Source organism: Sprattus sprattus (genome assembly GCF_963457725.1).
Source record: "Sprattus sprattus genome assembly, chromosome: 11".
Classification (NCBI taxonomy): Eukaryota; Metazoa; Chordata; class Actinopteri; order Clupeiformes; family Clupeidae; genus Sprattus; species Sprattus sprattus.
The window spans coordinates 12,884,980-12,898,900 of NC_137909.1; the positions used below are offsets into that span (position 1 = coordinate 12,884,980).

General features: G+C 42.9%; 1 protein-coding gene across 1 annotated transcript in view; it reads left to right on the plus strand.

Annotated features, from left to right (window-relative positions):
- Positions 1-13,921, plus strand: part of astn2 (astrotactin 2) — a gene marked incomplete at its 5' end in the record, with an annotated part of 356,313 nt that overhangs the window by 140,779 nt on the left and 201,613 nt on the right. The window contains one exon of the mRNA XM_080847054.1: positions 7,542-7,640. Within this exon, the coding sequence (XP_080703180.1) occupies positions 7,542-7,640 (99 nt within the window). The remainder of the gene's footprint in view (positions 1-7,541; positions 7,641-13,921) is intronic.

The window sequence follows — 13,921 nt, forward strand, 5'->3', positions numbered from 1 at the left end:
AAACATCTGCTTGTTTTTTATATCTTTCTCTTTTCCACTCTTTCTTTATTCTTTCATTGTTCCTTTACTCAACCTGTGCTAATAAGTTTGGTTAGAAATAACCTCCGGTGTACTCCCACTCCCACTCCCACACACACACACACACACACACACACACACACACACACACACACACACACACACACACACACACACACACACACACACACTCCTGTCTCACACTCTCTTCTCTCTCCTTCCTCTTGCTATCTCCCTCACACACACACACACACACACACAAACACTCACTCTCACACACACACTCATGCCCACACACACACGCACAAACACTCTCTCTCACACACTCACACAGAGTCATGCACACACACACACACACACACACACACACACACACACACACACACACACACAGACACACACACACACACACACACACACACACACACAGACTCACAAACACACTCACACACAGTCATGCACACATATACTCACACAACACACACACACACACACACACACACACACACACACACACACACACACACACACACACACACACACACACACACACACACACACACACACACACACAATCATGCACACAGGCACTCACACAACAGACACCAACTACACACTTCCATTGCTCTTGCTCTTTCTCTTCCTGCTCCTTTTCTTAGCGTTTGAACTTGTGTTCGCCCATGGATATTCTGCCGCCGACTCAGGTCTCTAAGGCTCAATTTGCAAATCAAACTGGAACAGGTCCCCTGCGTGTGGACGTCTGCATAGCAAACGACTCGCCACCGCTGCCGCCGCCGTCATGGCGACTACCATGTCGCTGCCTTCGCTGGTCCACAGAACCAGGCCATTCAGATGCTTTCATTTAGTGGCCGATCACTTTGGACAGCTGCAAAAGAGCCCCACTGGAAAGGAACTGAGCAGAGGGAAATGTGTGTTTGTGTGTGTGGTAGAGAGAGAAAGGGAGTGGGAGTGTATGTGAGTAGTGTGTGTGTGTGTGTGTGTGTGTGTGTGTGTGGGTGTGTCTGTGTCTGTGTGTCTGTGTGTTTGGATGGGTAAAGGAGGGAAGTGTCTGTGTGAAAATGTTGACTTTCAGATTAATTCAACTGAACACTCCCAGGAGAGACAGTGTGTGTGTGTGTGTGTGTGTGTGTGTATAAAAGAGAAAGAGAGAAGGATCAGAGTGTCTAAACCTTCAGTTCACACTTTCAGCTGGTGCACACACACACACACACTTTTTCCATTCATCTCCTAAAAACTTGCCTACAGAATAAAACAGCCTTGATCTTTATTTAATTCTGCCGTGTTCTAGGGATCCAGTTCAAATCTACTTTCTGAGATGTAGAATGGTCACACCCCATGTTCTCCCCTGGGGGCAAGACTACCAAGGATGGGGGAGCTGACATGTTCTCTCTGTCGACCAGCAGGCTGTGTGTGTGTGTGTGTGTGTGGCTGTGTGTGGCTGTGTGTGGCTGTGTGTATGTGTGGCTGTGTGTGTGTGTGTGTGTGTCTGTGTGTATATGTGGCTGTGTGTGTGTGTGGCTGTGTGTGTGTGTGTGTGTGTCTGTGTGTATATGTGGCTGTGTGTGTGTGTGGCTGTGCGTGTGTGTTTGGCTGTGGGGGGGTGTGGTAAAGGGAGCATAAGACTCTGCTTTACTGTACGTGGCCGTGCCTTCATTAAAACTAGGCCCTAGAGAGAGGCCGGCTGTGCTAATATCTCCTGCATGCTCTCTGTGCGGATTTATGTGTGTTTTGGCTGTTTGATCCTCTGGATCACTCCAGTTAAGCCTCTTAATCATCTGGATGGGGGGGGGGGAAATCAATTTTGTTTCGTTCTGTCTCACTGTCCCTCACTCTCTTTTCGTCTCCCTCATCATCTCTCTCCCTCTCTCTGTATTTCTTTGTGTATGTATGTGTCTGTGGTTCCCACCTATGAACGATACTCCCAATGGAAATCATGGGAACATGAAGGATAGAAAATGTGTCCCCCCCCACCCCCCTTTGATCATACACTCTAAATTAGCATGGTGCAGGCTTGCTTATGCATGCTTAAGAATAATCCAGAGTTTGTGTTTGTGTGTGTGTGTGTGTGAGTGTGTGTGTGTGTGTGTGTGTGTGTGTGTGTGTGTATGGGTATGTGTATGTGTGTGTGTGTGTGTGTGTGTGTGTGTGTGTGTGTGTGTGTGTGTGTGTGTGTGTGTGTGTGTGTGTGTGTGTGTGTGTGTGTGTGTGTGTGTGTGTGTATGGGTGTGTGTGTGTGTGTGTGTGTGTGTGTGTGTGTGTGTTAGCAGGCAAGTGAGATGTTAACGGCTGCTTCTGTATGGGAAGAGACTCAATGAGGCTGGAGAGTTCATGTCAATGCTGGCTCTGCTGGTCCCAGGGGAAGGCTGATCTATAGGACACTGGATAATGAGCCTATGACATTTCCCGCTGCACTGTCAGGGAAACCGCCTTTCCTGTGTGTGTGTGTTAGTATGTGTGGGTGTGTGGGTGTGTGTGTGTGTGTGTGTAGGCATGAGGTCACAGGCAGCCACACTATGCATTCACAGCACACTCCCAATTAAGCAATTAAACCCTTTATCAATCCCTCCACTAATGGAACGCAACTGAAATCGAAATGCCCCTAGGGTGCATCAGGGGGATGGGGGGTTAGTGTGTGTGTGTGTGTGTGTGTGTGTGTGTGTGTGTGTGTGTGTCTAGAGGGAGTTATAAGGACTGATTCAAGACAACAGATAAAGACAGAGGGATGATTAGAGGCTTCCTGCACACTGATGGAGGACAAATCTTATATTAGAATGGATCCGTTGGAGCACACCATCGTTATCTCAGGACTAACACCAAAGCCACCAGAGAAGGCAGTAGGCTGGAGAGACTGCTTTTAGCTCTCTAAACAAACAAACAATAACGAAATGAAAAAGATAAATAAGTGTTCATTAAGATTATGTATTTAAAAAAAACCCTCTGTGAGTGTGTGAGAAGCATTAAATTGCACAGGCTAGTGCTGGTTTGATTAGACATGGAGCTCTGCAGGCACTGTGCTGAATATGTCAACGGTCATAAACAATCACGAAGAAGCACAGGTCGATTTAATAGGCTTGTTTTTATTCATGAGCAGCATAATGCGTGGACATTTTGACTGCTCCGAGGTCTCTGCTATTGTACAGAATCATTAGGTATACATTCAATATTTAACTCTGCATTGTGCATTGTTCCATTGTTTCACAAAGGGATCAAACACACACCCTCAATAAGCTGTGAGAAGCAAAAACGTTTTCTGATGTATAGCAGGAGGGCAGGAGTTTCCTTTGAATAGCAGGGGGGCTGGCTTATGTTGGTTTGAGGGCCAGTCCTGCAGTGCTAAAAGGTGCATTTTTTCCCATTTTACTTCTGAAGTTCGTGTTCCATTTCATATCTGTGGTGATTGCTTTATACATGGGTTTCAAGTGCCGCACTCCATAAAATGCCTTGAAGTTTGTATGTACAAGGCAATCAAGCAAATAACTATTTTAAGCCACTGCACTCAATGATCCATCCAGACCCTCCTAGCTACGCACAGTGGAACTTCTAAGGCCTTGTCAATCAACTTCCATCACGTATGCAAATTGTTTTTTTCCGAAGCACAATTAATTCCAAGGACTGCTTCCACAAACAGGAACATTCAGCGATTGATTCTCTGTTCGATTCTCTCTCTCTCTCTCTCTCTCTCTCTCTGACACAATCTTTCCTCTACTTGCCTCTCTCTCGCCTTGACCTCTCTTTTTTCAACCTCTCCATCCCTCTGTCTTGTTTCTTCCCCTCTCTTGTCCCGTCTCTCTTTCATTCGCATTCTTTCACCACTGTATCTCTCTCACTCACTCGCACACTCTCTTCCAAGGCATTTCATTCTCTCCTCTTTGATCGTCTCTTTGAAGTAGATTTCCAGATGCACAACACAACCTTAGCATGCTGTTTCGATGCTTGATAAAGACTCACTTTCCTCGCTCCTGGTGAACGTGTGCCTTTTCTCTCCATCTTTCTTCATTAAGAGCTGATTGTACTTCCAACCCTTAAAAAGAGGAACAGAAAAAACAACGTGTGTGAGTGTGTTTGTGTGTGTGTGTGTGCAGGGTGCGATTTGCCGGGGGGGATGGGGGGGATTTACCCCCCCTCTGGTTTTTACATCCCCACCTCAGCTGGATGAATTTCATACATGGGGGGGATAACCCTCAATTATTAAAAAAACAATGAAAAACCAGACAAGTTGTGACAGCGTTTAGGCCTACTTACAATCGCTGGCACTAACGTTCACCTTACCCGAACTGTCGGCATTCTTAGAATTCGCTGGCTTTGCTAATTTCCGTGTATAGGCTACTGTACAATGAATATGAAAATATTTGTTCACTGAATTAGCGAGTTCTGTCCAAAACAGTTGCGTTTCAGTTTCAAAGTTTCATTTTCAGTATTTCAACGTGAATGAGAGGGAACACAAGAACTGAGCGTCTAGCAGCGATTATCATATCATGATAGACATATATGATGCATGTATATGAAGAGAATTAGGCCTATGTATTGCTTGGTTTTTTTTCATGATAAAAAAAAAACAAAAAACATCCCCTCCTCTGGTTTTTGGACAAATCGCACCCTGTGTGTGTGTGTGTGTGTCTTGTGTTTTGGATTGTGCTCGAGGGCATATTGAAATGTTCCACAGGAAAGTAGAGCAAGCACACAATTCAAACAAATTTGCGCATGCACGCTTAAGAATATGTTTCCTTTGGATTCTATTCACCCCCCCCCCCCCTCCAAAGAATCTAGAATCTAGAGCAAGAAATTAGGTGTTCATGCGCATTAAGAAGGAAGAAAAAGAGGAAACGTAAACATACAGAGTGTGTGCGCGCGTGAGAGTGTGTGCATGTTAGTATATGTGTGCGTTTGCGTGTGCGTGTTTATGTGCGTGTGCGTGTGTGTGTGCGTGTGTGTGTGCCCTGTGAGTAAGTGCTGGACTGAGGAAAGACTAATTTAGCAGAAGGTATGCTGCCTATTCTAGCCTCAAACATGTTTATTTACCTACTCCACAGATGGACCATGTTGTCATGTATCTTCCCTTGTGTGCATTTGTGTTTGTTTACCTACTTCACAGATGGACCATGTTTTCATGTATCTTCCCGTGTGTGTGTGTGTGTGTCTGTGTGTGTGTGGATATGTGTGTGTGAGTAACACTTTTGAGTTCCCGTAACTTTTTTACTTTTTTGCATCCTATAAGTAAACAAACCCTGAAGTGCATAACATTCTTTAGGGGATGTTGGAACTGTTAGCTGTGTGTGTGATATGAAAGATCAAGTGAAGGAGGGCCATGAGAGAAACTTTTTTCTTCACACAGACACACACAGACACATACCCACAGGGAGACGGCCCTAGCCTCTCATTACCTGTTCGACCAAACGTCTGATAACCCCTGTCTCTGCCTCAGCTTTTACTCGGTCGACACCAGCCTGTTTTCAGAATTTCACTATCTTTACGCCCTATCCTCCATCTTGGTCATCCTAAGAGGGAGCCATACATGCTGTATGTTTTTTTTTTCAAGACAGTCTGGGCTATCCAGAGATGCCATATTTCTAACTCAGGTGTTGCATTGGTTGCCTTTTCATGATGCTTTTGCTTCTAATGAAATTCTAATAAATGTACATGTTTCTTTTAGGGAAATTGAGGAAAGTGAGGATAGCCTTTCATAGATTAGTAGAGGACAATGTCTGTAATCTGGGGTATTGGTATCATGCTGGCAAGACATTCTTTGATTTAACAATCTGAAAAACAAATCTGTCTATGTACTTGTAAAATTGTATACGTGTGTAAAATCCGGATTTATCAGCAATTCTTAATCACACAGATTAGCACCTAGTGTCATTAGTGCCTAGCATCATTGAGTCCTGCAGTTTATTGTGATATAAATTACCCTTCCAGACTATAAAAACCTTCCGACTTATTGATTATGCCGAGATACAGGAGGGTAAAAATAGGTGATGAATTTTGCTTGACTTTGGCGTATTTCAGAAACATTATTATATTTGTTGCAACGTATAAAGTCTTCTCTTTCTTCCGATCGTGTTTTAGGTATTAAAATTGGAGCAATACATCGGAATTGAGCACTTAGACTTGCAATGTAAACAAAGCCTTATTCTATTATTGTATTCATGTTTATTTTTATTGTTTTTAATTGTCATGTAATTAACCTCAACTGGAAAACACTTTGGTACAACTCTTGTTGTTTTTAAATGTGCTTTAAAAATAAATGTGACTTGACTTTCCTCCTCTTCTTCTCCTCCTCCTCTTCTTCCTCCTCCTCCTCCTCCTCCTCTTCCTCTTCCTCCTCCTACACACTGGCTATGAAAGCATTCGTATGAGCTCTTAAGAGTAAATAGAACTTTCAGAGCCGGGGGACCTTGCACCTCACAATCTCAGCCACACTGAACGTTTGAAAGAAACCGAAATGAGAAGAAAAAAAAATGACAGCCACTTGATTCCTCCAGACCACTGACTACTGAGGCCTGCTAATAAGAGTATGTGCTGAGGAGGCAGTATTGATCATTTGGCAATGGTTGAATGGAATGATGGATAGATTGATAGATGGACAAAGAGGCAGATCAATAGAAAGATCAATTTGTGAATCCATCTTCAGAATAATTCACCCGCCAGGTCATCAACAACCTCTCTGAGTAGTGAATGCTTTACACAACACCCGGAGGGGAAAAAAAAGCTAAGCACATTAACATTAACATTAACACTAACATTAACATTAACACACACAGAGAGATGTGAGAGGTTGTTAGTGCCATGCCCGTGTCCTTGATTAAACCAGCTGATGGGGCGAACAGCCTGGCAATGAGTGACAGCTCACCAGCTGCATCCAGATGGCTGTTGCTAGGGTACTGTTGCTAGAGTACAGTGAGTACCCCGCATGGGTGTCCTAAGGGGCCTTGTGTCCATTCACTAGCAAAGGTCACATCCCCAGAAACACATTTGAAAAGCAGTTTACTGCAGATGGAAACTGAAATGGCTTCCAGCAGTCAAGGGTGTAAGATTGAAAGTATTGTGCAAAAAGGCCACCGGAATAAAATGTTGTTAAGAAAAGCTATTTATCTGCGCAGAAAATGTTTAGTGGCTTTAAAGACTGTTGCGTAACACTGGACGACCAAAGCTTGTTTGCAAAGCAATGCATGTCTGATGTACTCTTGGTGTTTTAGATCTGCTGGCCACCATAAAGTGTCAGATTTCAGCATGTTTCATTTGATTAACCCTGACACCCATTTTCCCAGTGCTTGCTCTTTCTTGTGTAAAACTGACAGGTTGGTAACTGGGTTTCCAAGCTTTCAAATGTGCTTTTTATTTTTTAAACCACTGATGTTTGTCTCCAATGAGTTATTAACCCCTCTCTCCCTATCTCTCCCTCTCCCCCTCTCTCTCCCTCCCTATATCTCCCTCCCTCCCTCTCTTTATCTCTCTCTCTCTCCCTTCCAATCTCTCTCTCTCTCTCACACTGTCTATCTGAACAGGCAATGCATTTGGTCGTCAGGGCGACCATAGTTCCGAGGTGGAGGACGAGATTCAGATGAAGTTCTACACGGAACACAGGGGCCGACGGCGTAGTAAAGGTACACTTGCTCAAACGTTGCCTCTGGCCTCTACCAGCACAACCCTACATTTACTCAGTATAGGATGAATGAACCTCAAACACCACATCACTTACTGGTGGTAAGACAACAAAGGGGGAAAATCAAGAAATTCACTTTTTTCTTCCCTCTATTTATTAGGTTCTTTACCGATGTTTCTTTCTGTTCTGAAAACTCTAAACATAGACGTTTTCCATCTCCTTTATCTTACTCTCTCTCTCTCTGGCTGTCTATTCTCTCTCTTTATATCTGACTCCCTCTCTCTCTCTTTATATCTTACCCCCCTCTCTCTCACACTCCCTTCTCTATCGTTCTCCCTCACTTCTTCTCTCCACTTATCCACCCTCTGTAGTCATTTGACACCAATTCCATAATAAACATGTCAAAATATGGCTCTCTCTATTTCCCAGCCGTGATAGGAGAGGGTGCTGGCAGTGTTGTAATGTGCTGTGCTGTGCTGCTATCAGCCTCCACCAAATCCACTCTCCGCATGATTCTCTCCCCTTCGCAGTGTCCCCTCCGGACTTTCATCATGGAGAAAATGTTGTTTTGGCTGTTATTGTTTTCAAAGCATTTCTTTCTAGCTGTACATGTCTGTTTGTTTTACCTTTTCACAGTCATGGTAGAAAGATACCAAAAAAAAATTCCCACCTTTTGGATTTCTACCTTTGTAGTTTTCTTATTAATAACACATTCTATTATTTTTTTTTCATGGACGTAGAAAACGCATTTGTTTGGGAGTTAATAAATGAAACATTTCTTGTCTACAAATATGCTCATTGCAGCAGTTTGTGAGTGGAAACACTGAAGGTTGAGCTGAGAGGGTCTCAATGCAGGAGTTGGTCTCTGGGGGTTTGATTCACCGCAGGCTGAACTCTTGGAGTCTGAGCAGATTCCAAGGCTGAGAAGCGAAGCCGAGACAACAATGCACTCCGCTTCTCTCTGCCTCCTCCCCGCTCGTAACAGGTGAAAGGGTTCCACAGGGGTTGACGAGACTGATTTTATTGTTTTTCCTGAGTCATAAAATGGTGATGCTCATGGCTGCGGGGAACAAGTTTACATGATTGTGTTGTTCGTTTATTTATTTATTTATTCCACTTGTAAACAAGCATTCAGGTGGGGACCTCCATCTTTAGTCAGATTGTGGTTGGATCTGTGTTTAGGTAACACGACCCTCAAACTACCCCATGCTGTAGACAGACCTGCCAACTGCTTGTGGTGAGAACTCGGTCGCACCTCAGGGACGAGCCGTCACTCAAACAAACACAGATGTGTGGCTAGTATGGCTTACTGATGAGGACGATAGAGAGCTGCAGGGATGCCTGGAAAGAAATATGGCGAGCGGTGTTATAGCTGAGTGATTGCAGATGGATCATTGGTCACACGAGAGATGTGGGTGTGAAGAAAAGTGATGTGTCAAAACTAAACGGAGATAGCGGAGCATCCAAAACAAGAGATTTGTCCTTAATCAAACAGCACCGTGTCTCAGATTGACTTTGGGATTGTCTGAACTTGCTCTATGTCTGACAAAGAAAAACAAGATTGCATAAAAACATGAATACATAAAAGACAAGTAGGAGAATCCTCTGAGTACCTTGAGTTGTGTGTTGCTGCATATGTGTGTGTGTGTGTGTGTGTGTGTGTGTGTGTGTGTGTGTGTGTGTGTGTGTGTGTGTGTGTGTGTGTGTGTGTGTGTGTGTGTGTGTGTGTGTGTGTGTGTGTGTGTGTGTGTGTGTGTGTGTGAGTGTGTGAGTGAGTGTGACAGGCCGAGCTTCGGGGTACCGTCAATAAGCAGTCTCTAGAACACCTGCTACACCTCTAAGTATGCAGATGACAAATATCAGCAGTCTCTGGAATGTAACCTGCTAAGCCTCTCTATGAGCAGAGGACAACATTCAGCAGTCACAATTTCCATACAAATACCTGCTTAGCCTCTCATTAAACAGAGGACAACTGTTCGGCAGACCCGAAGAACCAAAGGTCCCGTAACATAAAAGGCAATACTCTTAATTGCGGTTAAACATTCTTGTTTATTATGATAAGCACATGGGTGGTTGCCGTAAAAAGAGGAAGAGAGGAAAAGAAAATACTATCAAAAAAAAAATCGAAAATACTAACTATCGGTAAACTAAAAAAGGTGCATAAACAAAAACAACAAACAACCACCAAAACAACTAAGAGCGGGCAAAACGAAAACACGCATAACACGCGTAAAGGTCTTCAGTTAAGTGTCTCTGAAAGATAATTCCTGTGGTGTGCTCAGCGTTGATTCCAAAGGCCAGGGAACGCCGAAACAGGTCGGGAACAGGAGAGTAACATCTCGAAATCCAGCCGAGGATAGCGAAAGCGACAGCCATCTTGGGGTACACCGGCTTAAAAAGGGGAGAAGTCCCGCCCAGCAATTACGCGTGGTCCGGGATAACGCCCACTCTCCACCTGGCAGAATCAGGGAAAACGGCACAAACACAGGGCAACCTCCACAATAACCTCAACACTGTAACAACAACATTCAGCAAGTAAAAAAAAACCTGCTAAGGTACTATATGAGTAGAGGACAACAATCAGCAGTTCACAAGGTCTACATAAATGAACATACTGGACAAGACCAAGCTCAAAAAACTTCCCCTAAATAGAACAATGATCACGTTTAGGAGGTGGTCAGCACCATTTCTTAAAAAAATCTACAAACATTTTACAAAACACAATAACAAAACTGTCCCTGACACAAACACCTAGTTTTCCCCAGTATGCTAAAACAAAGATATAACTATGTAATAAATAATCACATTTATGTATGTAAAAGCAACCAACTTATCAAAGTGGTCTGGCACCACGCCCATCAAAGTGTGAGAGTGTGTGTGTTGTGTATTGTAAGTTGTGTGTAGTGTGTTTGTGTGTGTGTCTGAATGAGTGTGTGTGAGTGAGTTTGTGCGAAGGGAATTATGCTCAATGAGGCCTCAGTGAGCGTGATTAGCCTCACATATTTCATAACCACGTTCTTATCATGGCGGTGTAAAGCCCAGGAGAGCAGAGGGCACAGAAGGTTAATGTGGTCAGGAGCTTTTGTCCCTGTAGTGTATTAAAAGCTAACGTTATTATTCAGTCTGAACCCTCGATGAACCCTTCAAAGATCAGATACCATTCTTTAGTTCTGCATTTGGTAATTATTTTAACCTTTACCTTTCAAATCTATAATTTTGCTGTGTGTTGGTTAAATATGTGAAAATAAATACCTCTATACTTTTGATTTTGAGGTGTGTGTGTGGTCATGGCTATTACCCCCAGGTCATGGATGTGGTTATTTTGTAGTGAGGCAGCGTTCAGTGGACTTTTAATCCGTATGCAGTGTTTGTGTGTGAAGTTGAGTCATTTTCACATCATGCACTTATTGTGATCGATAGCAGTTTTAAATTTGGGGAACGTAAAAACCCAGAATATCAAATATTGATTGAATAACTACATTTGTGGGTTAAAGAAATACTGTTGGTCCATTAATCATAATTAATACTATAAAAACCCAAGTAGATGCGTGCATTCAGCTTCTGAATGGCATACATACTGTTCTTAGATGCGTTTGCCATCCAGGCCTTCCACATACAGCACGTTTTTGGAGATCGCAAAACTCTGTTTGGTGAGACAGATGAAGGGCTGCTAATCCACTTCAGATTGCCAAGAGCACCCGTGGGCATGTGCCAGAGTATTTGCACAGGGCACAACATCTGTCCTTATGCAGGGGCCTTTTAGGCGTTGTTACCTGTGCTAATGCACACCCACGTGCCTCCAATTTATGATCAAGTGGGATTCATCATTCAGCACACCTGGGTTAGAGCAGATCTGGATGGTTAAGAATATGTGGTGCATCAGGAGTTGACTTCTCTTATTTTATTTTATTTTTTCTCTGAACAGAACATTTTAAGAAAATAGAAGAGGAATGTATAAGTTGCTGCATGTGCCCAATGTTTCGATCATCAGCTGCCTCAAATCATTCCTTTGTTCTCATCTCTGTTTCTCTCTTTTTATTTCCTTCCTCTCTCTCTCTCTCTCTCTCTCTCTTTCTCTCTCTGTCTCTCTCTTTTTGTCCTTTTTCCCCATCCCAATGCATTAGAGTGCAGCCTGCTGTTAAGATCAGAAAAGCGTGTGCTTGTATGTTATGGAATCAGATCAATGCCATAAATATTTTGTAATCTGTAATATAGATTTTGTATCTGTGAAACCATCTACACTTTCAAAACCTATCTACAGATACGGATTTAAAATACGAAATGTATCTACACTTTCAAAAACTATCTTCACTTTCAAAATCTATTTACAGATACGGATTTCAAATACGAAATGTATCTACACTTTCAAAAACTATCTACACTACCAAAAACTATCTTCACTTTCAAAATCTATCTGCAGATATGGATTTCAGTTACGGATTTCAGTTACGCATTACGGATACGGATTTCAAGTACGAGTTACGGATTTCTGTTACAAATTACAAAATCTTTTTGGCACTGTCTTTATTTCCTTTCTAACGAGCCAATCAGCGCTTTTGGCAGATTTTCTAAAGCGCCAATCAACACATTGTATCCTGTACTGACTAGCCAATCAGCGGCGCTAGTAGCTTGCTGGTAACTGGGAAAGTTGAGTGAAACGGTGTATGCAGCAGTCATGGATCAGAGACCGAGAAATGGCACAAGTAAGAAGTCCTATATTTGGAGTTGTTAATAAAGTCATTGTAAAACGCAGAATCATAGTCAGTGGTTTTCACTCCACACTTCGTTACACCTGTTTCAAAGATCCTTGTCGTTGTATGGAAGATATTAGGATCTGCTTTGGTAGCTAACGAAAGCTAACGTTAACATTTTCGTGACCGATCTCCTATTCACATTTAATTAAGTTAACAATGAACAGTATTCATATGACCAATTATATAAAGTGATGGTGGGGGTATACCGTTAAGTGCATATGCATCCTCAACAGCTGGATAATGACCAGCCTGATTTCAAAACCACCTTGTAATGTCATTTTCGTTTCTTTTCATGGCACTTTGGGGTAGGCTATTTGTAACCCTTTTCTGAAGTCCTTGAAAACGTTTTATTGTGTATTTTGTGTGGAAGCGAGTTTTCTAGCGTCTCAGTGGAAGAGATATATGAGACCAATTTCTTAGTTACAATGCGTTCTGCAGCCAAGCGATCTCTGAATCGCCAGAGCCTAAGATTAACTAAATAGTACAGGTGTTCATCAGCCCTTTGGGCCAGACATAAGGCATGCTTGTTTAACTTCCCCCACGGTGTTCGTACACCGAATTGTATTCAAACCGTGCGGGGGAGACCCCAGATCTCTCCCTAGGCAGAGCGGTGGCAGTTTTAGGTTATAACTATTGAATAATGAGCGGGCCAGCAGCAGTTGCCAGCAAGCTAGCGCTGATTGGCTAGTCAGTAGAGGATACAATGTGTTGATTGGCGCTTTAGAAAATCTGCCAAAAGCTCTGATTGGCTCTTTAGAAAGGCAGTAAAGACATTGCCAAAAAGATTTTGTAATTCGTAACAGAAATCCGTATCCCTATCCGTAATGCGTAACTGAAATCCGTATCTGCAAATAGATTTTGAAAGTGAAGATAGTTTTTGAAAGTGTAGATAGTTTTTGAAAGTGTAAATAGTTTTTGAAAGTGTAGATAGTTTTTGAAAGTGTAGATAGTTTTTGAAAGTGTAGATACATTTCGTATTTGAAATCTGTAAATACATTTTGAAAGTGAAGATAGGTTTTGAAAGTGTAGATGGTTTCACACATACTAAATCTATGTTACATATACAAAATCTATATTACAGATTACAAAATATTTATGGCATTGATCTGATTCCATAGTATGTGCGCCCCTCAACTCACCTCGCTGCGCCCGATCCACCCTCGGCCCAAAAGACCAAAGATTGTGGATCAGTGCCAGATGGTAAAGGGAGTTGACATAAAAAGAGGGGAGAGGGAAAAAGAGAGGAGAGAAAGAGAGGGAAAGTGTAAAAGTGTTCAGAGGAGGAAATGTCAATTGCGTCTGTCTGGGGGCTCTTTAAATTTCCGCTCGGCAAAGTGCAAAGCACTAAAACCTCTGTTGAAACAACTAATTTAGGCCCTCTCTCAGGCTTCTGCGCCTTTTAGGGGAGCACTTCTGATTTGCAGCCGTGCTTTTTCCGAGGAGGCAGGGCGCCGCTCCGTAATGCAGGGTGAATAAGCACACTCGCTGGCTTTGAATTCTCAGACGTGCCCTGAGTCGCGAGCCTCCG